This window comes from Pithys albifrons, chromosome 17, assembly GCF_047495875.1.
Source record: "Pithys albifrons albifrons isolate INPA30051 chromosome 17, PitAlb_v1, whole genome shotgun sequence".
In the NCBI taxonomy this organism is placed as follows: Eukaryota; Metazoa; Chordata; class Aves; order Passeriformes; family Thamnophilidae; genus Pithys; species Pithys albifrons.
Window position 1 is genome coordinate 3,099,991 of NC_092474.1, and position 26,589 is coordinate 3,126,579.

The window sequence follows — 26,589 nt, forward strand, 5'->3', positions numbered from 1 at the left end:
ATTCATGAGGCTTTACACTAATGTGCTGAGAGAAATGGATTACAAGGCTCTTGCACCTCACTTGGGTCTAAGGGAGGTGAATATCAGCAACCAGCAGGTGGATGATAAAGGCCAGGCAGAAGTTATTCCAAAACCCAACTGTGCTAATGTCAAATGAGGCACTTCAGCTCACATAGCATGTCCAGGCCAGGCCAAGCTGTCTCAGATCCATGAGCCCAGTGGTAAAGGAGCAGATCTGTAACAGAGGATTCTGGTATCTGCTCTCTCCAAGACTGTGCAGGATCCAGGTCGGTTCACTCCCCACCACAAGGCTTTCAAGTCACTGGGCAGTAGTGACCCCATGCTCTAAAGGTGTTGTGCTGCCAGGCTGTGCCAATCCCACTGGCTCTTTCTCCCTCTGCACATCAGTGCAGAGCTCAGGGCAGTGTCTTGAGGAGCAGAACCAGACCCAGATTCCTCCTCCTTCTCTGACAGCTCCAGTCGTGCTCAAAAACCACTGACATGACTGACTTCACTATGCCAGTACCACACACTCACTCAGTCACCACTCGGTTCCTTCAACTCCCCATCTCTCGGGTATTTCATGCAAGACAAAAAGCAGCTGAGCATTAACCCTGTGGCCACTGGACTGTGGTAGAGCCCTCCACCTCCATGTGTCATGTTCCTCTTTTCCCTCTCACTCTAAATGTGTTTTCCCAGAGGGGTGCCAGGCTCCCACCCAGGACCTGCCAAGAGCATTGCTGCTGTAGGCAGGGAGCAGGAGCACCTCGGGGTGTGCTGGGCACATTAGCAGGGTCTGGCTGCAGATCAGAGTCAGTGAGCTGTGAGCCCACGCAGCGACACTCACAGCAGCAGATGAGAAAGAGTCCCTTGTGCTAGGAAACACCCTCTCTGCAAGGTGAAGCCTCTGGAGCAGGCTCCCCAGGGAAGTGGTCACAGCACCAAGCCTGTCTAAGTTCAAGAAGTATTTGGAGAACACTCTCAGGCACATGGTGTGATTCTTGGGGTGTCCTGAGCAGGGCCAGGAGCTGGACTCAATGATCCTAGTGGGTCCTTCCAACTCAGCATATTTTATGATTCTGTGTTTCTCTGTGCTTTCCAGCACATACAGAAAATGGATAACATTTTTATTTTAAAATGCAGTGCACTTTGATGAAAATGTATGTGCCTTAAGAAAGACTTTCCACCCTGCATTCTATCTGTAGTCTCAGTAAGCCATAAAACTTGCCGCGATATATTTTCTTTACCAGGCAGGGAACCTTGGCTGCCATTCATGAATGTGACTGGGATATAATGGTAGCATCCAGCCTGGAAAGAACCTGGCTGTGATCGTGTTCACTGGTATAAAAACAGTTGTGAAAGGGCTCAACTGAGACCGGACCATCCCGTTGGGGATACAGAACACAGCTACTAAGAGAGCATCCTGAGCCTAAAAACCTTAATCAGGCAGCAGGCAGGAGACAGGAGTTATTTTTGCTCTGGTTTATTGGTGTGGAAGCTGTTTGACAAATGATGACATGAATTGCACAAGCCTTGGGCTGAGCCAAGAAAGGAGCCCGAGGAGTGACGCCGATTTACTGCCGTCCCTGCTGTTCTCAAGCCGCAGCGTGAGCAGGTCAGGGCCAGCGGTCCCGCTGCAGGTGGGACACTTGTTAAACATGGGGACATCTGTTACACGTGCACACATCCAGAGCTGCTGTAAATAAAGCAGAGCATTACACAGTAGTTAATTCAGCACCGTTTTGCTGATCATGCTGAAGACACTGACCTGTTTATTCTCTGCACATCTCTTATTGAAAATAACGGAGCAGGTTTCACCTTAGTGGCGCTCTCCGCGGAGTCAGCCCCCGTGCCCCTCAGTGAGTGATAATAGCTCCATGCCACTGTCATTCCCGTGCAGTAAAGCATGTTGAAACCTGTTCCCTCCTGTTTGTTCTCAGCATGGATCATTGCTTCCTCCACTGCTGTGAGAGCCAGACCAAAAGAAAAGCCAGTGGTCTCCCAGCAGAGGTGTTTCATAAATTTACTGCTCCGCTGTGAGGAGATGCAGACACAAACAGGCATGGGAGGGTCTGAAAGGCCCCAGGGCTGCCTGTTGCTGGTGTGGAACAGATCTCCAGCACCAGGAAAAGGCCACCCCAATTAGCAAAAGGAAAGCACAAAACATTGGGCACGTTCAATGCCAGCCAGGGCTGAGGGCACAACAAAAGCTTCTCTTCACTTACTGCTCCAATTTGCTTTATCAGAGAGAAGAGGGCTGTGTTGTCGTTTTTGTTCATCTGAGGTGCTGTCAGCCTTAAGCCAAGGAGGTATAATGCAAAAATTATTTTGAGCAACTCCAGGTTGGTTTTTGTTGCCTTTTTTTTATCCTAAACTTTCCAGCAGCAATCCATTTTCATTCTGCACATGGACACATTCAATATCACAGGCACTGAGTGCTCTTAGGCAAAGCACAGGCAAGAATTCATGTAAAGCAAAAAAATAATCTGGGTTATTGTCCAGTCTTCCAATTAACTTTACTGGCAATCTGTAACAAAGAATTCATAAAAATCCTGAGGCACTTTTTACAGACAAGATGGAAAGTGGTTTTTTTCCCTCTTGCAGATTTCCTTTCTCTGAAGAAAAAGAAAACACATCAATAAATAAACAACAAATCTCCAAAAACTTTCTTTTGACTCAAAGGCAACCTGAAATTATACAGCCTAATTCACTTCAAGCAATCCCAGCTCAGCCGGGCGAGTGCATCATTCCCAGAGGCAAACACTGCATTTCTGAAGGACAGTCCATTAGGCACCACCAAAGTCCCCCATCTCTGCCCTCACATACTGCTAGATTGCACATTGGCTCAGTGTCCTTGTCCCCTCACCATGTCAAGTCCCTTAACTCAGCTCTGACTGCTGGCACAAGCAGCAGAGTCCCCTAAAAGCATCGCCATCCCTTACTGAAGTCTCTCCTACACATCTGAAATCTCGTAATACAAAAGGAAACACAAATGCTTCTACTGGAAAATACCTGCAGAAAAGGAGCTGGGAGCTTTGCTCCCTCCCTGCCCTCACTCTGTGTCTCCCTCTGCACCTCAACATGTGTGTTGTGATGGATGTCAGTGGGGAGCAAGAGCCGGGATGGCAGCCACCTGGCTTCCATTCTCTGAATATTCCAGTGCTCATGAAAGCCTCCTGGCAATTGTAGTAAATCCCTTGAGTTCTGGAGGGCGTTCTGTTCCTGAGAAAGAGTCAGGTGTCATTTCCTTCACAAGAAAAGGAAGTGTCACTAACAGGCCCTTGAGCTGCTCAGATTGCCTCCAGCAGCCAGGAACGTGCCAGGTGTGCCAGGTCACTGCAAGCATGGAGAGAGAGGCACTGGTTTTGTCTTTCTGCCTGCTCAGCCAGAATCAGAGAGTCATTTGGAGAAGGCTTAAACCAGTGCAAACTGGCACTGAGAGAGCAGTGGGATTTCTGGGGAGTAAATAATACTAACTTCCTAGAGTTCTCAGCTCTTGGATTCAGACAGAACTCGGGGTTTCAGGGCACTTTGTGGGAAGGCCTGTTAGAAAGTGGGCATGCAGAGCAGCTAAGGAAAAGCCCATGTTTGGGTTCAGGGCCCAGCACACAGTGTGGAGGCACCAAAGACACTTCTGTTGCAGTGCTGCAAGGGCTGCCTGGGGCATTTTTGACAAAACCAAGCCTTTTCTGCCTTGGCAGACTGTCCATGGGGGTTATTGTGGGCTGGGATGGCAGTAACAGAGGATATGGAGGTTTAGTACCCCCAGCTCTGCTCAGGGTAGGTTTATTGCCTGTCAGATGAAAATGTTTACCACCAAGACATTGCCACACTTTCCCTGATCAAATGTATATTAATTACACCAAGTAGCTCAAGCCCCAGAGCTTCACTATGGGACACAGCCCTGGCAGGCACAGCACAGCGCCCCGTCCCAGGATAGAGTCCAGCCCAGCTCTGGTGCAGCCAGGAGAGCACAGCAGAGGAACTGCAAGAAAGGTTTTGGTTTTGTTCTAGAGAAGACAAAAACACATTTGAAAAACTGAATTTTCTTCATCAAACAGCTTTCAAGCCACCCTGTTCCCTGCTCTCTCTTCACAAGAGAAGGCAAGCGTGCTCTCACAGCCAACCGTGCCAGTTCTCCAAGCGCTGGTGGCCTTGGACCACTCCTCCAAACATCTCCACTCAAGCACAGTTTCCCACTTTTCTTGTTCCATCAACAGCTACTTCACAGGCTTTGCTCTTCCCACATCCCTGGTTTTTATCTGCCATCTGCACCTCTCCAGTCAATGACTGTCATCCACATTCCCTTCTACCCTACATCTGCCAAGGCTTGCAGTTTGGACATATTTTCAGACTGCCTGTTTGAAGGCTGCGTTAAACCTTAATCACAACTGTTCCTCCCAGTCTGAGATAATTGGGTGTTAGAGACTGCTGCTGTATTTATTTTTAGCAGAAGGTAAAGCACTTTTACAGGTGTTTCAGCACACAGGGGGAGGGGAGGAAAAAGAAGTCAATTATAAGATCAAAAACTTCTCATATTCCATCCCCAGCTCCCTTCTGTCCTGTGCAGATACTGCCAGCGTTGAGGTGAGAGGACATGCCCCAGCAGCACAAAGGTCATGTTTTACCTGTCTCAGGGGTCCTCGTCTTCAGCAAAACAGGTCGCTACCACTTCCAGAGGGTATTGGCAAAGGCTGAACAGAAAATGCTCCAATCTAGCTAATTTTAAAGGAATGTAACAATTATTCAGTGAGCTTGTATGAATTAGGGTTTCCTTGGGTAGATTTAATTACTTATGTATGATTTTAAAGTGGAAACAGGCTACGCAGCTCAACACCCAGCAACAGAAAGAATTCACTCTGCTACTGGCCAGGGTCAACCCACCTCAGTCCTTTGAGCTGAGGCCATGGGACAGGAGTCCCAACTCACCTTTTTGCAAAGAGGGACAGGTCAAAGAGGTCCCTTTGCCCAAGGTACTTAGGAAATGTGTTGATGTGGAACCTCAGGACTGAATCCAGATTTCCTGAATCCTCCCCTGGTTCTGTAGGAACAAGGCCATCACCAACAGCTTTAACTGGCTGCTGAAGTATTGCTGAAATGCCAATGAAGGCAGCAGAATGGCACCTGCTGGCTGCAGACTGAACTTGGTCAGGATGGCTTCTGAACTAACACAGAGTCAGTTTTTAACTATACTGACAGTAAGAGTAGCATGAGTAACAGTAAACCCGCCATTAGCAGTATAAATTAGTATTACTTTTAATAATAACCATCTGAAAAAGCTAATCTATGTTTAGCAGAAGAAAGAATATAATTATTTAAAGGAACCTCTTTGTTTTTCCATATTGCATGCAAAATAATGAGAGCATGTGAAGAGGACACAGGGAAAATTAATATGATAAAAATTCCTGTGCATAGCAGGCTCCTTCTGCAGTAGTGCAGGGCACAATGTGGAGGATGGATCAGGGTTGTGTGGAGCACTGTGGATAAGGCACCCTGTTGGCTTTCTGTGTAAGGCAAGGATCCTGAGATGTCTGCAAGTGAACTGAGACAAAGATTTCCCTTCACTTTGACCACACTCAAAACTGCTTCCCTGGGGAGTCCACGGTGTTGTGAGCAAGTGAGGATGGGGCCCAGGAGAGCAGAAGGATGATACAAAGGCAGCAGCATGGCCGGGCACCAACAGGTGCATCTTTGCAGTCCCCATTGCACACCCAGGCACGCTGCCCTGGGGGAAGCCCTGGTTTGCTGAAGATCTTGGAATCAGGCTCCTGTCCCAGCACACTGCATTCAGTTCAACAGCTCTCAGTTCAGCAGCTACAGCAACATTAGCAGAGGGTAGTCAAAGGAGTGGGTGGATTTCCCCATTCAGTCTCCCATCTGTTATCTCTCCCAGAAAAATTGTGTGTATTGCCTCAATTGTACAGAGAGACACTGAAAGAAGATGCAGGGGTCACTGAATCAGCTGTTAATAGCACACACGTGCAGAGATGAAGGCGGCAGCCGTTTGTCACTCACTGAGAGCTGACAGGAACGTGGCAGTACAGGGGCCCAAGCATGTCAGGTTCTGAACACCAGCACCTACTGAGAGCTTTTAGTCAAGGAGGAGAGGGAAAAACAAAGCTTTGCTTTGGACCTGATAAATAGATCTCCCTGGAGTACTCCAGGAAAATGTGCAAGAGTAAAACAAGCACAGAATCCTGTACTTACATGAATTATGTATAAGGAGCTTTTGCCAGAAAACGGTAATTTTCAAAAGAGTAAGAACAGGTAGGCAGAATGCTTTTGAAGATTGTAACAATGGCATAAAGTGCTATGGAAGTGGTCATAAGTGCCTGTATTTCCCTGTTTATACCTACCCACACTTACAGCTATGCAAGTTTATACAGGCTTTGCCCTGGCATTTGCTTTCCTCTCTTTGGACTTCTCAGGTTTCCCTATTACTGATCACTCCCACTGTCCCTGTAACTTTTCCTCATCCCTGCACCCCTGTCTGTGTTCCCTGTTACAAATTCTTCCCTCCTCTCAGTCGCTTTCCCAGTCTGCTCTGATGCCCTGGGCCATCTCGGGAAGTGTAGGGTTTTCCCTTCAAGAAGTTGATAGAATTGGTCCCTTCTTAGTGCTATTTGAGCAACAAAATTCAAGCCAAGCAGCCAAGAACAGAGCCAAGTCACTCAAATTCACTGCTCACCAAGTGTCTCAAGTGCAGCACCATCTCCTTCTATCACTGTTTTGGGTCAGTCCCTCCCAGTATTGGCTCTCTGGCTGTTACACAGGCTTCTCAAGACTCAAGATTCTGCAAAACCAGGGTATTGTTGCTCATGCTGACTTTCCTGGTGGCCCTGTAGCTTGGAGAACAAGCAGAGATACTGTACTGATGTTAATAATAATGGCTTAAACACTGTGCCAGATTCCAACAAGCTCCACTAACCAGTTTCCTACCAAGATGAGATTCCATCACAACATCCATATGCTGCTGTGTCTCTCCAGAGAAAGTCATGGAAAAAGCTGCTGTGTTGCACATTAACCCAGTGAGTAGCTCAGAGTAAAAAGAAAACTGTATGTTTAAAATCCAGCACTCTGATTATCAAATTCATTGCTGGTTTGAGAGAACACAGATTGAACAGAATTAATGAATTGTGCCAGCTGCAAAACTTCTGGCAGATGGAGCAGAAAAACAGCAGCCTGGGATGCTGGGAAGGATCTTCACCTCTTTTGAGGGAGATGTTTCTACAATGAATATATTTAGGTGATGAAAAAAGCTCCTGTGTAAAGATGATCTTGCTTTTATTTCCATCTTTCTTTGAAATAATTATTTCAAACACAACAGCTCTTCAGAAGATCAATAGGTAGGATTATAAAAATATCCCAGCACAGACCGATGGCTGCTGAAGAAAGAATGATTACTAAGGTTCAGCTTCATTTTTTTTTTTTGGTATTAAATAGACACTACTTACAGCCCAGAAAACATCATGTTTCAAGATCTGAGATGTCACTTTTAGCTATGCATTCATCTTTTTGGTTCACATCAACCACCATCATCTGTTAAGTCAATAGTTATCTCCCCTACCTACCTCCGAGATGTCCTGAATGAACCCATCAGTCAAGGAAGCCTTCAGGACTCTTGCTGCTGGAAAGAAGGCACACACATCAGAAGGAACCAGGCAGGAAAGGTTTCTTCATACATCATCACTGAGCTTGTTTTCTTTAAACAAAAGGACAAACTATTTCCTTATCTATGTGAAGGTATTTAAGATGCAGAGCCAAAGAAAACTGCTATACTAGATTATGTGCATTTACTATTCAGATTTCAACAGTCAAGGATTTAATCTATTTAAAATTAACTCCAAAGCCAATTTTAATGGTGGGATGCAGATGAAAACTGAATAAGCTCTAAGTTCAAGAAAAGGGGAAAAACACAGTTTAAAAATTTTAAGGAATCTCATACAGCATCTCTGGGACTAGGAAAGCTCAGTCCATCTTTGCACTACAGCAAGTACGTTTTCTTCAAACACTGAGCACACAGACTGTTGTGCTCACAGAACAGGGCTACAGACACCTCAGTTTAGGATTGCTACCTGCATTACAGTGTGGTCTCCAGCAGATTTTAGCCTCATTGCACAGTAAAACCAATATACAGGCTCAGAGTCAAGAGCAGCAATCTGCAACCATCCATTACCCCTGAGCATCACATTCTGCTCTCCCTCTTGGGCTCAGTTTAAGCTTTTCTTTCTTGTCACCTCTGAGCTATGCTCAAAGGTCTCAGAAACAACACACTGCCCTTAAGCCCATGGTTCCACACCACTGAACAAAGCAAAGAACTAAAATTACCTCAATTTTTCTTACATAGAACCAAAGCAATCTATACACCATCACATAAGCAGACTGAGCTGAGATCTGGATGCACTCCCACCCAGTGCCAGTCCAGTGCTCTGACCATACCAAGGCTCTGCCTTACTTCTAGAGCACCAAAATCTTTACCTTCATTTTTCTCCCTTTTAGTTGCCTTGCTTGGCATGTTAATATTCTGTTACAGGGAGTAACACTTGAGCATCTTGGTCTGGAAACATGCAGACTGAGAGGATAGTGACAGATGACAAGCACATTTCATGAATAGTTGTTAATTCTCAGAGCCTTTTGATAATATTTACCCAAAGAAAGTAACAGGTAGAATGCTCAGTGCAATTAGCAGAAGTGCCCAAGGCTTGATGCTGTGCACTTGGAAAGACTTTAATTAGGAAAACAGCAACATTTTTGTACAAATCCTGACAGTTAAAGCTAGCAGCTAATAACATTTACAATGCTAGGCTAAATTGTGCCCAGATAAAAATTGTAATGAATATAAATGGAAATTTAAGCTGTGACACAGACTTTTAAAGACACTTGCAGATCTCTCTGACCTGCAGCAACTGAGGACAGCAGAGCTGTGTGCAGCTGGGGATCCAGGTTATATTTTGGTTGTGGAAGGATTGCGTCGCTATTTTTCTTTTGGCTTTAACTCAAAGCCTGAAATCCTTTTAAATTTTGTAGCAGCCAACACAGAAGCAACAGAACACCTTCAAACAACCCTTCTTTGTGCCTTTACTGGTGGTTTACTGTGAGCCAACAAGGCAGGACAGCCTGCAGCAGCAGGAAGAAGCACTTGCAGGATTCTCCAGTCCTTGGGTAGCTGGTGTGAGCCTGTGTCCCTGTCCAATACAGCTCCTGCATTTTTGCTGTGAACATGGGTCAATAAAGATAACAAAAGATTCTGAAATTTGGAGCTCCCTCTGTCTCACCAAGTTTTGTTACTAAAACTCTATGCAATATAATTTAAAATACTAAATAGAAAAGGCAAATCTCTCTGCTTTTGCTGTAAGAGCTTTTGCTCTCTCTGTGGTAAGGGTGAGCATTTCTGCAGAACTTTCAGTGCTGCTCCAAGGGAATGAGATGATTATTTTCCCTAACAGCACCAGCCCCTCTCCCTGTTCCCCATTCCATGCAGGGTGCCAACAGCTTCACATGTCAAAATAACAAAGCACATTTTATAGTGAGGAATTAGCTTGTTATGATTTCTGTTGATAGGGAGAATGGAAAGGGCAGACTGGCACCATGCTACAAATTAGCTGCTTTAATGTATTTCTTTTCTCCATTTTGAGTTTTCATGGGCACTTCTAGACACTGCAGAGGCTCATCCTCCAGACAGTCCAATTAAGAGGAGTTAGATTTGGTGATTCAGTGTTTCAATACAGCACTGTTTACAGCATTTTTCCTTGTTATTTCAGGACATCAACAGTTGGCAGAATAAAACCCACTCATTTTGATTTGCTGTTCATAGGGCTCACTTCTTCTGCATTTACAGGCTGCTGACTTTTTAGAAAGGAACATTTTTACCTTGCAATGTCAGTGTTTCATTCTCTTCATAAAACCAGGGTTCCAGGTAGCTGTGGTTACAGTCACACGTTTGAACCAGGCCTGAGTACTTTAAGATTTAACCCGTATCTCTCCTTCCTCTCTTGAAAGAATTAAAGTCTCATGAATCTTTTGGTTGTCAGCACTCCTTTCTCAAAGCAGTCTTGAAGTTATTTGTCCCATCAGTCATGTAAGAGCTCAGTGCCAGTGTGACCCAGCAGAAGTGCTTGAGCAGTGCAGCAAACAGAGGCAAGAGCTTGTACAATGCCCCTTTTCCTCCTCCCTGGCCCCGTGGGAGGGCAGTGAGTGGCCCTGTCCCCAGTGGGCACTTCTTAACCTTTATTTTCATACTGCTTTGACTGGTAAATGTGCAACACTCCCCTCTTCTCCTGCCATTGTCTGAAGTCAAGCCTAACAAACCCATATATGCAACTCAAATTACAGCTCTGTTCCTCTCCACATAACACAGCATCATTTGACACAGCGAGTGGTCATCTGGAATGCTTTTCAGAGAGTTCAGCTACTGATCACTGAAATACCCCTCTAAGAAGGTGGAGAAAAAGAAGTGTGATTGGCATGTCATTTTTCTTGGCAGATCATTCACAGTCCTGCCTCTGTGGTATGAACAACAGGAGGATTTGGAAAGCTTTTTAGACATAGCCCATTCTGCAAAGACCAGGCATTTTCTGGGAGGTTCTGCAAAATTTGCCCACTGCTAATTTCTGTGCAGGCTATGGTGTATCAAAAGCTTTTATAACAGAGTGAACAAGGCTGAACTCAAACTATGTGATATGGGTAGAAAAGTAACTATATAAGTACACATAAGGGGAAGCTGTTTCTTAAGGTAACAGTTCATTTATACAAGACTTGAGAAGCTGCTTTTGTACTGCTGACAATGACTGAACGAAATCAGACTCTTCACTGACTTAAGAGAAATTGCACATAGATCCTACTTTGCTGAAGCTTCTATTAAGGTGTAAAACTCATTACCAGCAAAGGGCTAAAAGCTGTAAAACTTTGGTTTTGAAAGTTCCAGTGTTGAGATGATGAGAGACCTTGAAAAAATGCATTTTGAATGGGCTGTCAAGTTCAGAGTTAGAACTGAGCTTTGAGGTACTACTCATCATTAGAAAAACACAAAAATTCAGCACGGGGTGCTACTTCAAATGAAACAAGCTGGACCAGTCATCAGTGAGTCACTAGCTCAGCAGAAGGCACATACAAGAAAAAAAGTACTTGGAAACTCTTGGGAACCAGCTGCTTTCATCCAGCAGAGATCCACACACAAACAGAACAACAAATTAGAGATTGTCTGGAGATATTTGGCCACCAGCCTTTTAAGGGGCCAAGAATGTATTTCCCTGAGAGGATCAAATCAATTGATGGCTGCCCAAATGTCTTGCTTTTTTAAGACTTCACAAGATACTCCTGAGATCTCCAGTAAGGTGAAATGGGAAGATGGATCTTCAAACCATGAAAAACAGCAGCCAAGTGCACTACCTTCAGGCACAGCTACAGACCACTGGCAAAGGAGCTAAAGCACCAAGCTGTTATTTTCTTACAACTTGGTTCTCAAATCTGTGAACACATTGAATCATAATGCTATTCCCCCTTCTTCCCTCCCAAATGAGAAAGCACATCAGTAAGTTTGAGCCAAATATCAGGAAATACAGAATTATGTCCTCTATTGCCAGGTACCAACCTTGTTTCTACAATATTAAAAAAAGCCCATTAGTGGAATAATGCTGAACTGTAGCTGGAACTGGACATCACTCTACTTGTTGAATTTTACCTAGGGTCTGACTTCCTGAATGGTGGGATCTAAGCTATTTTTGCCTGAACCTGAAAAAGTCTCCATATGCAATCTGTAACACCCATTTTGAATCTGTTCTTGCCATTTTTATCTGTGCACGACTTCAGATGATGTTTAGAATATATTCTGTTCTCTCTTCTCATGCAGACAGGCCACTCATGAAGGAGATTTTCCACTACATAACTTCTTTAAGGATAAACAGTAATATTTACTGTATGCATATTCTTAAGGCATAAGGGCAAAGAATAGTCTTTTTTTCTACAATAGTTGGTATCTTGTGTTTGCTTGTGGTTTGAATAAGACCATCACATTACTGCCCTTCTGCACTGTCACAAGAAAATAATGAGAGGTTAGCAAGATACAAACTCTAACTTTCAGACATTTCAGCACTCTGAAGTAGCAAGAGCGCAAATTGCAACTGGGCAGCTGGGGAATCTTAGTACTCCTCTGCCTCATGGCAAGCTGCCAGTCCAGAGAGCAGAGGTCCCTCACCCATGCTTGTCCTCAATAGCTGCTTCTATTTCTGTCTCTCTGTGAGGTGTCACCCACTTACCCGTAGCGAGAGTAAACTGCTTCTTGCTTCAAATAGAGATACAGGCAATTAAACCAAACCCCTGCTTACAAAATGGCATTCAACCGATTTGCCCTCCACAGAAAAGGACCTACCTGCTTAGATGTTACAGAAAGCATATCCCTCTGGATTTTCTAAATCATAACCTCTGCCTTGGGCTGGGAAGATTTTCAAAAAGTGGAAGCAAGTTCAATGACTCTGAAGGCCAGCAGTTCAACCATTTCTGTAAAGCAAGTCTGATTGCACACTGCCTGTTATCCACAGCTCCATGTAAAGTAGTCATTATCCTGGGCAGGAAACACAGAATTGCTTCTGCCTCTGAAGATAGAAGACTTCATTTGTTGGCAAAGTTGCACTGGCCTTAAACTCCAGCAAATTTTTCCTGTCACAGTATGAGAACAACAGCTTTTCAACACCACTTATTGCGCCCAAGCTCAAAAAACTATCACGGTGTCATCAAAATCATTAGGTTGTCAGAACTGAGTGAATGTCTCTTTGCCAGTGAAGAAACACTGGACAAGCGCCATCAGATTTGCCAGCATAGCTCACTCATTTTTACAGTATTCTCTTAAATTCAACATATAATATCACTCTTTGTCCACTTTGTCTACTTATCTACAATGCTTTAAAATAGAAATAGCTTTAGGAAAGGATGAAAGATGTGTTTAATTTTTGCCAAGTGCGATACCATTAAAGTCATTAGCCCATATTGGTTCCAACGGGAGATTATGAACAGCGGGAATTTAACGTGCTCCTTCTGCAGAATTAATAGATACACGTCTCAGTGTTTCTGTGTGCAATGACAGCTTGAGGCTGTCAATTTATACCATTTCCTGATTAAAAAACATCAAGCAAGCTTATACCCATTCAAGAAGTACAAACAGAAGATGCAACTGAAGACAAATTGTTACGTGATGTACAAAGGTTTAAAGCATAAGAGGTTTTTGGCAATGGGATGTGTTCAGGGAGTGTTTTAATTGGATCACGAAGCTGACAGTGTTCAGCTAAGAGACTTCCCAGATTACATAGGACATTATCATATTTTAAATGTATATTTTATGAAGGGAAAGGAGTTCAATAAAAGCTACCTTAGTTTACTGTCTTTTTTCAGACAATTTCTGTTTCCTATTGTGGTAATACATAGAGCATTCACCTTTGGACTTAATATATCTCTGCAAAGTTAGTCCAGAAACACAGGGGATGCTTGACCTAGAATATGCAAAGGGAGGCAAACTGAGTCATGTCCATCCTGATTAAGACGGGCAGTTCTCGGGGTGTTTGCAAACAGGAACCACAGAGTAGTTACAGTTGGCAGAGACCTCTGGAGATCATTGTGTCCAAGCCCTTAGCCCAAAGCAAGATGAGCTGGAGCAGGGTGTCCAGGTCTGTGGGCAGTCAGGTTTTGACTGGCTCTAGGCATGGAGACTCCAGACTCAGTCTGGACAATGAAAACAGCCAGTGAATTAGACTTCAGCAACAAGAAGAGCCAGAGAGCATGAGGTGGCACTGCTTGCTGAAGGGTGGGAGCTGGGAGCTCAGCACAGGAATGCAGATGGCAGGGCAGGGACCTCAGCAGCCTGAGCACAAGCCCCACCAAGCCCAGGGAGCAGGGTAGGGCCAGGAACAGCAGCTGGGATCAGTGGGTGAAGGTCCCACAGAAGGCTGGTCAGGACCATTAAGGTCTATTACTGCATTCAGGGCCCCGACAGAGAGAACACAGCTGAGCTGCAAATATCTCCCCACTGATTAAAGGCAGCACAACTCACAGGGACAGTGTGAGCCCAAACAGATAAGGGACACAAAAGGATAATGATCGTCTGTTCTCTGCAATGGCAATTCTGGGAAAACTATTAACTTACAAACTCACAGGCTTTCACAATTCATGATTCAACTGAGTAAACTGGTGACTTCTTATTATGCAAATACATTAAATGTTTTGTCCTGGGAATATAAAACAATAGATTGGGGCAATCTAAAAAACCTTTATTCTCTGTCATTATCACACTATTACACTTAAACCCCGTGTATTTTACTGTAAGAATTGAAGGGAATTAAGAGGTTTCCAGCAACAAATACACCTCTGGAGAAGCTGTCTTTTCACTGTGTTGAGTATCTACTGGGAGGAGGTTTCTAGGTAAGGTCAAGGTCATAACTTCTTTTGCAGCAGAGACAGCTCACTGAAAAAGGACTGCAATAATGCCATTGTAACACAGGCTTGAGCCACCTCCCTACTATTTTAAAGCAATTTATGATTTTGATAAAAATCTCTTAATTATTTCACTTGGTGATTTATAACCTTCACTGTCCATAAGCCAGGACAAAGTCCTGAGGACAATGTGCTTTCGATTGTCTCAATAGCTTAAGGCTGAAATATCATCTCTCACTCTACTCAAGGCTCATCTTTTCATCAGTTGTTATGAAATTAATTTTTCTTAAGAAAATGAATTAGACTATTAGACTTTGAGAAGATAACAGATTTTGTTTCCTTTCTTGTGATGCCAAACCCTCTGACCTGTCTCTTGATAAGGTATTTTTTTTCAAGCTTCAGCATTTCTGGAGGAATAAAGCTTTTATAACAAGCTGGAACAGTAATTTAACAGAGTGCCACAATCACCACAGCTGCTGTATGCTAATAAATAATATTGCAGATACATATCTTTAGAGATTGCATTTTAATGAGAAACACCAAATCCTCTGACTTTTTAATGAAGGAAATATGAGTATGTATGGGACTTTTCCCTGGAAAAATACATTCTTAGAATTTATTTTACAGAAAGCAGGACAAGAAAAATCTGAGATCACCAAATAACACCAGTCTCACTGCAGTAAGGTATCATATCTGCCACTGCACACTGTCTAGGCAAGTGGCACCTGCCCTTCTCCAGTCTTATATACTGGGATTTCTCTTAGCCAGGCAGGCAGCTGTGTCTATGACACTGTCAAACATCAACAAGGAGTCATCCCACTTCCTAAGTCGAGATCATCAGTTTAATATTCAGCCTGAAGAGAAAAATGAGTTTGTCAGCACATATCCATTGCATGTGGAGCCATTTTGTCCTTATCAGAAAAAACAAGTCATAGCACATCTCCTGAGGAGAGCGTGGCAGTGAGCCAGAGATGGCAGATTATAACCATCACTTTTAAAATGGTCTGGCAGAGCTTTCTATAATGTTTGTCATGCTACATGTTCAGGATTAATTGTTGCCAAGAGATTATCATCTTTATTCAAATTAAAGATATTAAATTAATACCATGGAAGTTTCAAGTTCACTGAAAGGTAAAAGTGGATTTGTTATAAATAGTCATGACTTGCTTTAAGATTACACAAAATGCAGCAGGGTATATTCACCTCCTGTGTAATCCAGAGCAGGGAAAATTAAGGCAAAAAGCAAAGACATGCTTTGCATCAAGATTTATCAAGAATCCTTCCATGGTTCAAACAGAGTAACAACAGCAATACCACACCAGCTGCCACCAGAGAGAGTGAAACCTCATTAGTGTGCAGGCAGGTTTTAGTTTCCAACCAAATGCTCCAATAAAGCCCTTCCTTTTGTATATAATACTCCCCAGAACTACGCTCTTGGTGCTGAAAGGATCTGTCTAAAAGCAAAACCAAGATATTCAGAACATGTTTGTATTTAAATCACAACCAGGAAAAAACCAACAGTGAGCTTTCAACTTTTAAGAGCTGCATTTATCAGAATTTCAAACAAATTTTCATAATGTTACTGTCAAGTTAATATTTTTAAATTAACAATGTTAGATCAGTGCAATGCTGCATTTCATGCTTTCAGATCATGAAGCAAAAGGAAAATTAGTAAAGAAGATGCTTTAGCAGTTTACTAACCTCAATCCACAGGTCTTTTACTTCTTTGCTTCATATAATTTACTTGCTGGATAGGGATGGGAGAAGAGGAATAGATGATAAATGCAACTGAATTAAGTAGAAATTAAATTAGACAGGATTTCTCAATAAAATACCTTCACAAAACATAATACATTGCCTTAAATCCAGGAAAGCATTAATTCTAAATGCTATCATTTATTGTCCCATTTAAAAATGAAGAATATAATTTTAATTGTCTCTAATAAAGGAAGAAAAAATGAAGAAAAATAAAGAAAAAACCTGATACTGCTTGAGCAGCTCCTACTGCCCTGTCTTTCTGTCATTGCCATTGTTGTTTTGAGAGGCTACTCTGCATGAACAAACATAGAATAACATTCTATTGGATCAACTCATAATGTTAATTCTTTTTTTCATATCTTCTAAACTATTATGTGGAACTCCCAAGACATGGAGGAAAGACTGGCTAGTAGCACATTTTGGACAAAGTCTATTCCAAAGTGCTTTGGAGATGCAATATTAATATTCCAAGTCTTTCTGGTTTGTTACACACGTGCACATGAAACAAGTTGAAGTACCTACAGCTAAAGAGTTGCCAGAATGGTTGTATTTGACTAAATTTAAAGCAAAGCAATCTCACATTATAATGTTTTCACAAAACTGAGAAATGTGATAAAAGTAAAACCAGTTGCTGACAACAGAGCTGCCACAGTGCCTTCCTTCCTCCTGGCTATTCCAGCTGAAGTGCTCCATGTTTTTTAACTCCCTGTTGTACCAACCTCGTGCACTTCTCAGCAGAAACAAGATTCTGGCAATCCAGGCAGGTGATACAGGGCCTTTTTAAGCCCCTTGGTGTATGGAACCATTGCAAGGAACTGAGTACATACAGTTTCCAGTTTCCATGGCTGGAGGTGGGCTGGGAGGTGCCAAATCATTCTCCTTCTCTGCAAAGCCCAGACCTGTGGTCCCAGACACCCAGCAGACTCCTGTAACTGGGCCCACAGAGATGTCTCCTCAGGGGTTGTACTGCAAATCCTTACCTGGAAAAGAGAAATTTGAAGATTTCCCAGTTTGAAGTTTTTAAGACACTTCCCTGATACTGGTCACACATTCTCCTGATATACCAGGCACCAGGAATTGTACTCACTGGATCACAAGCTCTGTGCTGTATTTACAAGCAGTTACAACACAGCCAGTGCCTGTGAAGAGAGACCAAAAAAAGCAGCATCAAATTTTAAATGTGAAATCACACAAAGGAATTTTTCTGGTAAAGCAGTTCATGCCCCTTTAGTATGGTAAAAATGCCCATTCTTGTTGGAAAGAGAAAAAATAACATAATAAAAGCACTACTACTTTTTAAATTCTGGAGAATACAACTCCCCATGAGAGACTGCTGAATGTAAACAAACCTTGGTAAACAATAAAAGCTGTATAAAAATGCAGTTTAATCTTAACTTTCCTGTAGCTAAATGCTCCATCTTACTACATACCACAAAAGGGAGTAAGGAAAAAGAAAAAAGAGATAAAGATTTGAAGACTTGCTCACAGAGAGAGAAAATATTTTAAGAAGTCATTAAAGCAACAACCTTCCCAAAGAGAATAAATCTGCAAAGCAGCAGCAAAAGAAGCTGCCCAGTCTATTTTATCAAAGAGCTGGGCTTTTTTCCTATTACTTGACAAACAACTGGCATCCAAGCTGCCAATTATTTAAGCATGGTGAGACTTTTAACTCCATTTAAGAGGGAAAAATATAGCTGCTGTAAATTCAACACTGCACAACAATCTACAACAGCTGCCTACAAAATTTACTTTGTGTCCTTTTTTTATCTCTGTCTCTACTAGTATTGTTTCATCAACACGTGCAGAGGAAATAATGTCTCTCTGGTATTGGCTGAAAGTTATTTTTGTCCAAGTCAAAACATCACAAATAACTTTGAAATAATTAGGTAAATGGTGGATAACATGATTCTGCATTACCACTTAGATGGTTCTGTTTCATCACAACTTCAGTGCACAATGAAATTTCCCTGCAGCACACACAGCTTTTTAAATTGTTTGTACAAGTGAAAATTCTGCTAATTGATCAAAACTGAAAAGAAACCTGATTAACTGGAGTTTCCAAAGACTTAAATACTGTGCTTACATTCCAAGTGAGCAAACAGCATTCAGTGATCATGTCACTTAAAGTTTATGATATCAACAGTTTCTCCTCCTCTTGCTTTGAACACATTTTTTGCAAAGGAGTTATGAATCTGTGGTGTTCTATGTAGGTAACTTATCAACTCATCTATGGGTTTGTGTGACCTTCACATCAGACTCCAACCTTCACCTCCTCTTTATGAAATTTGAGAAAATTAGGACCATGAGTCACTAAATCCACAATCTTTCTGATTAGAGATCACAGACTTTTTCAAGGCTTAGTAAAAGTCCTGATCCCACTCTATAGAATCAGGTAACTGCACTTTTGAATATACCATTACAAGAAACCCTCATTGTAAAAGAAGGCTTGGCTAAAAATCCACACATCTTTTTGTACTCATTTTAAGAACATTTAAATTAAAACATTAAACAGTCTCAGTGTACAAAAAAGGATGCATAATAAACAATTTTCCTGAGGCCACAAGCTTTCTGAACAGCATTAATTGGTCTGTTTCTGTAAACCACAAGTTAGTAAATCTCTTTTTTAACTGTATGATGAAAGGTGTTAAATCAGAAAAAGGCTGGATTTTTGTACAGGGTGCTAGCTGAATCACCAAAAATATCCTCATTTTTGTAGCTAAAGAGCAAGGCAAATTAAGACAACGGAGCTATCACTGACCATTAGTTACAGACTTCAAAGGGTCAGCTCCTAAAGGGAGGCTCAGAGATCTTTTTCTAAATCATGGACAGAAAATCACATCCTTTGTTCAAAAACTGTCCACTGCAAACATCCAAGCAAATAAACATTCTTGTGAGATTGCTCTGTGCATAAAGAATTTCTCAGCTTAAGATGGTCAGGCAGGTTAGAGGGCTGTCATTTTAAAAAGCAAAACTTACTAAAGAAAAAGCAAATTAATTTGTAACAAAGTCCAACCACAAGCAATTAAGGACTCCACAAAAACTCTAGCTAATGAAAGATGCTTCCTTCTTTATTATTGTGTAATACTTTTCACAGAAACATAGTATTTACAAATATACACATATAGACTGCTGATCATAAAATGTTACTGAAGAGTTAGTCAAAAAAATCAATATACAAAACCCAAAAACTTTCCAAAGATATTCTGCCTGAAAAAATTCAATGAAATTTCAAGGAGATGTTTCTGTACAGAAAGACAGATTTTAGCTCCTCGAGTTCTGGGAAATCAGACGAGTTGTGAACCAAGTGAGCCAAGCTCAGCTGTACATTTGAGATGAGGCAGTTTATTTTCAATTGTTCTTTTTCCCCCAATTTCTTGACGGTCAGTTCAACAGGTCTCAGGAGGCACTAGTTTGGATGTTTTTGGAAGCTGCAAGCATTGCTCTCACTTTGGCCATAAGATCCTGTAGAAAATAGAAGGAAAGTGATCAGACATGTCTGAGCTTTGAAGAGCTAAAACATGTGATTGCAAAAACCTGCATGAAAGGGTTAGCTTATGTTCCAGTCCCTGAATACCTGGATTCAGGATCAGCAAATGTTAACAGGCTAAATGAGTGAAATAATTTGGAGAAAGGTCCTGTGACAGCAACTAATCTCTGGTTTTACCACAATGCTACAAAGTGCTCTGCATAAATACTTAGAGCAGTTTCTATACAAGAAAACACAGAAATCACATCAACTGACAAGGCCAGAAACTATGACCCTATCTTCCAAAAACTGGAATCAACACACAACTAACCACTGAAAGTTTAAAAAAGGAAAAAAAAAAGAATAAGCAAAAAAGAGAGATGGTAAGAGATGAATGTAAGTATTGCTTTGTAACAGAAGGTTTTTTTGGCTTGCTTTGTAAATCTGAACCAAAAATTTACACAGCAGAGGCATTTTGCACATATGACAGTGACTGTGAAACCAAAGAGCAACCCAGTCTTGTTTGAGTATCCAGTGGGAACAGCATTACAGAAGGAAATGAAACTTCATGTGAACAGCACTGAATAATTGGGTTGCTAAAATGATCACAAAATAAAAACTATGTATCAGTAATGAAACAAGAGTGACTTAAAGCATTTATTCACAAATGCAATATAAATAAATTCCTTAGTTCCTCTAAAGCATTTTGCATCTGAAGTTCTCAAAACACCTCATAGGAGAATTCAGCATCATTACTCTGCTTTACAGATGGGAGGATCTGAATAGGAAAAGATACTGACTTGGTTAAAATCAGCCAGCATACTGGCAGCATGATAATCTAATGATTGGGTAAATTCTATTTCTGAATATCCTTGTTTAGGGTTCCTCATAAAAACTGGATCAAATATTGTATGTAAGGTACAGGACCACTAGTATTAATTTATAACTACCACTATTTCCCTAGCAGAATTAAACCTTTGAACAATTATTATTTCCTGAAAGAATGACCTATCCATTGAAAAACCATCAAAATAGAAAAAGCAACCCTGATTTTATACTGTAAATTTTCCAAAGTATAATTAGGAGCACTCCTCCTTTACAGTTGGCATTTTCAATTTAAAAAAAGTGAGATATTTCTTTCTTCCATGAAACCTGTTAAAAGCTCTACATGGGAAGGTGGGCTACTGGCAATGGGGGTATTGCAGCATAATGTGGATTTTCACACTTTAGCAGTGGACACACTGCAGCAAAATGAATTTAGTTTGATTAAACTTGAAAGGACAGCAGCCATTAAGAACAACAAAACTGTTGGTCTCATAAGCAAACAGATTGACAATGAACATGCCTTTACATCATAGACAAAGCTCAGAATTACACAGGGTATTAAGAGAATAAAATAATAGGCTGGATGTATTTAATTAGGCAACATACTCTGAATTTGTCTATTTGTACCTGAGTGATTTTACTCTGCACAGAAGATACAATTGCTGAAGAGATTTGGCCATCTTTTTCCTGAGAAACTCCCCTAAAAAATAAAAATAGAGTAAGAAATTTATAGTAAAGGTTTTAAAAATGCATTTCACTCACCATCACGATTTTGGGTTCTATTGTACATGTCTCTCACATGTTAGGACAACAGTTCTCTCATTCAATTAGAAGTCATAAGAGAGTTAAAAGACTCCTGCAACTGATCAGACACATCTGAAGAGGAGCCTGGGAATTTTTCACAGGACTGTTCTATATTCTGTAGAAATAATTTAATTATGAATCTTGTGCACGCATTACAATTCAAACCATTCTATTAAAGTTCTACTTCAAAGAGTTATCCCATTTAGGGAAAGTTACCAATTTCAAACTCAGAAGTAGGTTGCAGAATTTTCTGCACCAGTTTTACTGTAAGGGTATGCTGAGATGATTGGGCAACACAGATCCAGCAGCTTCACCAGGCTGATGCACACAGTGCTGTGCTCCCAGTGGCCTCCACTTTGCACACACACACAGAGCTCCTCACCAAAGGAGTCTGGTCAAAGGACACACTCACAGTCAAGAGACAGCAGCACTGCAGTGTTACAGTAACAGAGCACAGTACCTGGAGCGTTCCTGGCTGGATTCCCTACTCTCCACAGGAGAGACACTAGTTGAATGTACAGAATTTTTGTGTGTGGATGGTTTGCCTGGTGACATGGATGGGGAGGGAGACCTAGCTCTGGATTTGGTACGTGATCTAGACCGCCTCTTCTTCTTCTTTTCATGGGGACTTCTGTGAGAAGAAAACACATTATTGAAGGATCTTTAAAGCAATATAACACTAACTCAGCTGAAGATATTTTCACAGTTCTGAAAGCTTACATATCCCTCTTCCACAGATTTTTCATGCATTCAGCAAGCATTACTCTTATCCCAATGCTGCACTCCTAAGGTTGTGCAAAATACTTTCTCAGAAGCTCTTTTTAACATTGTTATAGAGAAGATATACAGAGAACATATACAGAGGAGAGCTTAACACAGAATATGAAACGGCACATAGTGACAGAAACGCGGTTTGAAGCGTTTTTTTTTTCTTTCCCCTCTCCTTTCCTCCCTTTCCCTGGTGTTAGGAGGGAGGCTTTTCTCTCTGTGCTTGGGGGGGGGGGGTTGGCAGTTGCTTATCCCAAACCAAGACAAACATACTACATGAGGCAACTGCTTGGTCCTGAGGTTCTCACTTGGAATGCTGCTTCATGGGTACACAGGAATTACTGGCCAGTATTTGACAGTTTGGAGGATAACAACAAAAAGCCTTTCACTGGAGATTTGCAGAGTAACTTTGCTAGAGAGAAGTTCTTTCCAAAACATCAGACACTTAGAACATAATGAGAAATGTCAGAGTTTATATCCCTTAGAATTTTCCTAGCTCATAAATAAACAAAACATGGAATCATAGCTATGTAAAACATCTACAAGGCAAGTCCATGGTTTTGTTTGGATTTTAAAAGAAATTACTCTTTTCTTTGTGATTCAGTCTGCAATGCAACAAACCACAGGCTCAAAATTATACACAAGCTGCTGTATTGCCCTCAAACCAACCTGGACCTGGTAACATGTCTTAAGTGTGGAAGGTTTGCAGTTGGAAAATAGATACACAAATGTTTGTCACTACAAGAGCCAAAACAAAGGACTTATGGGCACCTGATGTGTTCATTATTGACAGAAGGGGAACAGAGGTACTCACCTCACAGGCAGTATCAAGCTCAAAGAGAATTCAATTAGCAATGTAACAAAGATAGAAATACCAAAATTTTTTATGTGGTTATGAACTTATGTCCATATGGTTTACATATCAGTATTGATATTACTATAATTAGAATAACTAGAGTATTGCCTTAATTAGACTTAGGCAATACCTCATTGTAAGCATCTCTTTAGTATGTAGTGTTAGAAGTCTATTCAGAAGAATGGTATTGAAGCTTCTAGAACATCTTAAAGCACTGTAAAACTTTGAGCCATCTTTTAAGTATCACATTATTTGTTCCTTTATTTTGATTTTTCTTAGGGATTTTCTCCTTTAAATCGTGCCATACTATAACATACTGAATTCCCATATAAATAATGTACACCTCTGATGCTTAGGATTTACCATACAAATTTTTATAAAGAATTTAACATTCCAGACTTAAAAGTGCAAATCCTCCTTACATTTTTCTTGCATAATTAGTGATTAAATGGTAGATGAAAACCCTACAGCCTCTAACATTTTCATGACCATACAAAAATGAGCTACAAACTCAGTTGTTCCTTGACTAGCTAATTATGTTATTTCATTGCCTGGTTTCTTAAAATATCATTGTGTAGCCAAGCTTTCATACAGGTTTCATAATTAACTCTTGAAAACCTCAGCAAGTGTTTGTAATGCAAGAACAATATTTTACAGTTGAGTTTTTTCAGTGGTTTCCATCTCAGATTAAGATGAACAAATGTAATAGCTGAATAACAAAGACTCTATTCCATAAATTAACATGGAAACTGCTCCATCACATCTACATCTTTACTTGAAAATGTAACATGCCAGTCCTAAGAGGGCTGAGCCAGTTTTAGATTTGCTTTCTGGAATCAGCGCTGCAAAATCTCCTGATTTCCTTTTAACTACAATACTCTTTCTTCAGTCTACATTTTCTGCACTTACTGCCATATTTTATGTGTCATGTACAACCTGGAGTGGCACAATTCTAAAAATAATTTATGGCTTAAAATGCTGAATGGTCAAGCAGGAGACACACCAACACTGCATTAAAAATAGCAAAGGGCTGTGAAAATAATTCTTGTGTGTGTTTATAGGAAGAGAAACATTTTAAGCTTCCACATCTTTTCTGCTTAACCAAATTTGCATGCTGAATTCCAGAGGAGCCTCTACTGATGAATGTTAAAAACTGAATCATTGAAGTATACTCTGGAAATTCTCAATTATACCTACCATATATCAATTAATTAGAGGGTGTCAAGAGATGGAAAGTTATCTTAAGAAACAATAGGAATTTTTTAATAAAGCTGAAAGTGATCTCTTTGCTTCTTATTCCACAAGAGATATGCAGAAACAAGTTAAAGACTAAACACCATTTTGGTAATAACAGGTTAATAGAGACTGTATGTAAGGACCTCTCAGAAAGGACACCTTAATTCATACTTCACATTCCACTCTGTCTGTAAAATAACTGCCAAATGTGAATTAAACTCTTTTGCTAAACTGGAGTTGCCCTTATTTGTGCAGATATGATGTGATGTCAAGAAAGCTGACATCACAGTTGCACTATGACCTGTGCAGGTCACACAGTTTGCACAAGCACAGCATAAGAAAATGGCCCAGCAAGAGGGAAATATGAAATTCCAAGTAAAATCTGAACTCTCATGGCCAGGAGGGTGTACTAATGTTCACCACTATGACTGAACATTTGGTGTTCAACATATGCAAGGACAAGGAAGAACAACACAGGCTTCTATCACTATTTTTTTTCTCCACAGAAGTATTTTTCAATCAAACTAAACCCCCAGAAAATAAAAAGGTAAGCTCTCTCTGAGGAGTTTACAGCACATCAGGCAATGTTTAAGCCTGTTATGGTGCCAGGCCACAGCCCTCTCCGGGCCCGGGCACACTCACTTGGAGCGGGGCCGTTTCCTGCTGTTGCCGGGACTGTTGCTGATCCGATAGGCCGTGGGAACGCTCCGCTCCTCCCGCCGCCTCTCTGGGCTGTGGGCCCTTCTCCTGGGTGACCTGGATCGTGACCTAAGCAGAGAAGAAACGTTCAGAAGTTTGCTTTTTGCTACTTATTTCATTACTTTTTCTTTCAGTGGAATTGTGCTGTCACGAAATGCAAATGTAACACTTTTCAAATGCCTATTTTATATTTAGTATATTTTGTATTTAGTCTCCAAGACTTGTCAGCTGCATAAAAATTTCTTGCCCATCCAAGAGATTTTCAGATGAAGTTATCCACTGCTTTTCACTTCCAACAAGGCAGTAAAAAAAAAAAAAGGGATTTATTTTTGGTATTGTCTGCTAATGACAACTTCTGTATTAGTTGATGGAAAAGTTTTCCTTTAGTCCAGCTGCCTTTTGTGGCAACATAGTTTACTAACATTGGTATGATGAAATTCAATTTGGCTCAAAGCCTGGGACTGTCAGGCCTGACCTTGTTTTCTGAAATTAGCGGTATGTTTTTAGAACTGCTGCCTCACAGAGATAAATGCTTTGGTTTGCAGTGCACACCTAACACTGACAAGTCCAGGAAACGTCCCTGGTGCTGCAGAATAATCCTAGCACAGTCAATATTTTCACCCTTGCAAGTGACCAACAACCCATGATCAGTGTTGTTTGGCACTAGCACTTTGACTCCAAATGCTTATTCTAGAAAAGTGAGAGAGAGATCAAGAGGGGAAAAAAAGAAAGCATTCCCAGTTAAGATCAGAGATTGACTTAAGAGCTTAACTTTTTCTCTGTGATTTGGATTATGCAAGTAAAACCTGAGTATTTCTCAAGATAAAAAAAAATGAGAAAAGTCCAGAGAGATTGAGAAGAAGGGGAAACATGAAGAAGGGGATAATTGAGGGACTCAGCTTGGAAAAAAACAAAAGAAAAACTAACCCCAAATCCACCCAAAATTCCTGACAGCAACAGTTAGGTTTGTTCTCACTATATAGATAGTTCTAATAATTTTATAATTTATTTTAAAGCCTTTCTTACTTATTTACTATAGGTATGTATATAAAAAATTCGTGTTCTTGAAAAAAGCTAATCTGCAGTGACTTTTAAAAGACAAGCCATTTGTGAAACCTTGATCTGCAGACTCAGACCAGATATGTATTATATACACACACACTGCTGAGCCATTTCTCTTACACCTATAAGAAGAGATCAACTGAAAAGGAAAATAGTAAATACAACAGCAGGTAACTATTGCAAGTTAACTGCTTTGACACTTCAAAATCTAAACTTTACCAGGCTATTCAGAAGGATTAAAAAAGGAAAAAAGCAACAGATTGTAAAACCTGAGGTCAGTCAGACACCTTGACATTTTACCAGGATTTCCCTCTAAAGAGCTCCAGCAGTCAAATCTTTTCATTGTCCGAGTTGCCTGATAATTTTCCCGTTCTGTTGCTGCTGCCACTGGTGAGCTGCTCAGACTCGGCTCCATGCTCAGTGTCCCTGTGGATGCTGTGAGTCTGTGATATGGAGGCACACACTTCACATTCAGAATAAAATGTCCTAGTTTTGGTATTAAATAGAATCCTGAAAAGGTTCAGTCCCTTAACCAAAAGCTGAGCCTTAGTGAAACTTGCCTATATGGACCGGCCTAAAAGAAGTCCAAACAACCAGAAAGAAAAAGGCATTAGCTTCATTTTTATGAACTGATGTTTGTGGTTCAATAACATCCTTCCAATCACCAAATGTTAAGAACTTTGGCCATTAGCTTCAA

At 41.1% G+C, this 26,589-nt stretch overlaps 1 protein-coding gene and 1 long non-coding RNA gene across 5 annotated transcripts in view; both read right to left on the reverse strand.

Moving 5' to 3' along the window:
- Positions 1–1,482: 1,482 nt before the first annotated feature.
- LOC139680059 (uncharacterized) lies at positions 1,483–16,191 on the reverse strand. Its single transcript, XR_011699293.1, has 3 exons — positions 16,120–16,191; positions 7,572–7,624; positions 1,483–6,866 (listed from the first exon to the last, which is right to left on the reverse strand). It is a non-coding gene; the product is annotated as an uncharacterized lncRNA (long non-coding RNA).
- A 3,026-nt stretch (positions 16,192–19,217) lies between these two features.
- The window catches only part of SFSWAP (splicing factor SWAP), a 37,852-nt gene continuing 30,480 nt past the window's right edge, over positions 19,218–26,589 (reverse strand). For 3 of the 4 annotated variants that reach the window (XM_071572434.1, XM_071572438.1, XM_071572437.1), the window contains exons 15-19: positions 26,180–26,335; positions 24,774–24,899; positions 21,732–21,902; positions 21,095–21,167; positions 19,218–19,638 (exon numbers count right to left, since the gene is read on the reverse strand). In XM_071572434.1, the coding sequence (XP_071428535.1) occupies positions 19,573–19,638; positions 21,095–21,167; positions 21,732–21,902; positions 24,774–24,899; positions 26,180–26,335 (592 nt within the window). In that variant the 3' untranslated portion in view covers positions 19,218–19,572. The remainder of the gene's footprint in view (positions 19,639–21,094; positions 21,168–21,731; positions 21,903–24,773; positions 24,900–26,179; positions 26,336–26,589) is intronic. The other variant, XM_071572436.1, reaches the window with a different exon arrangement.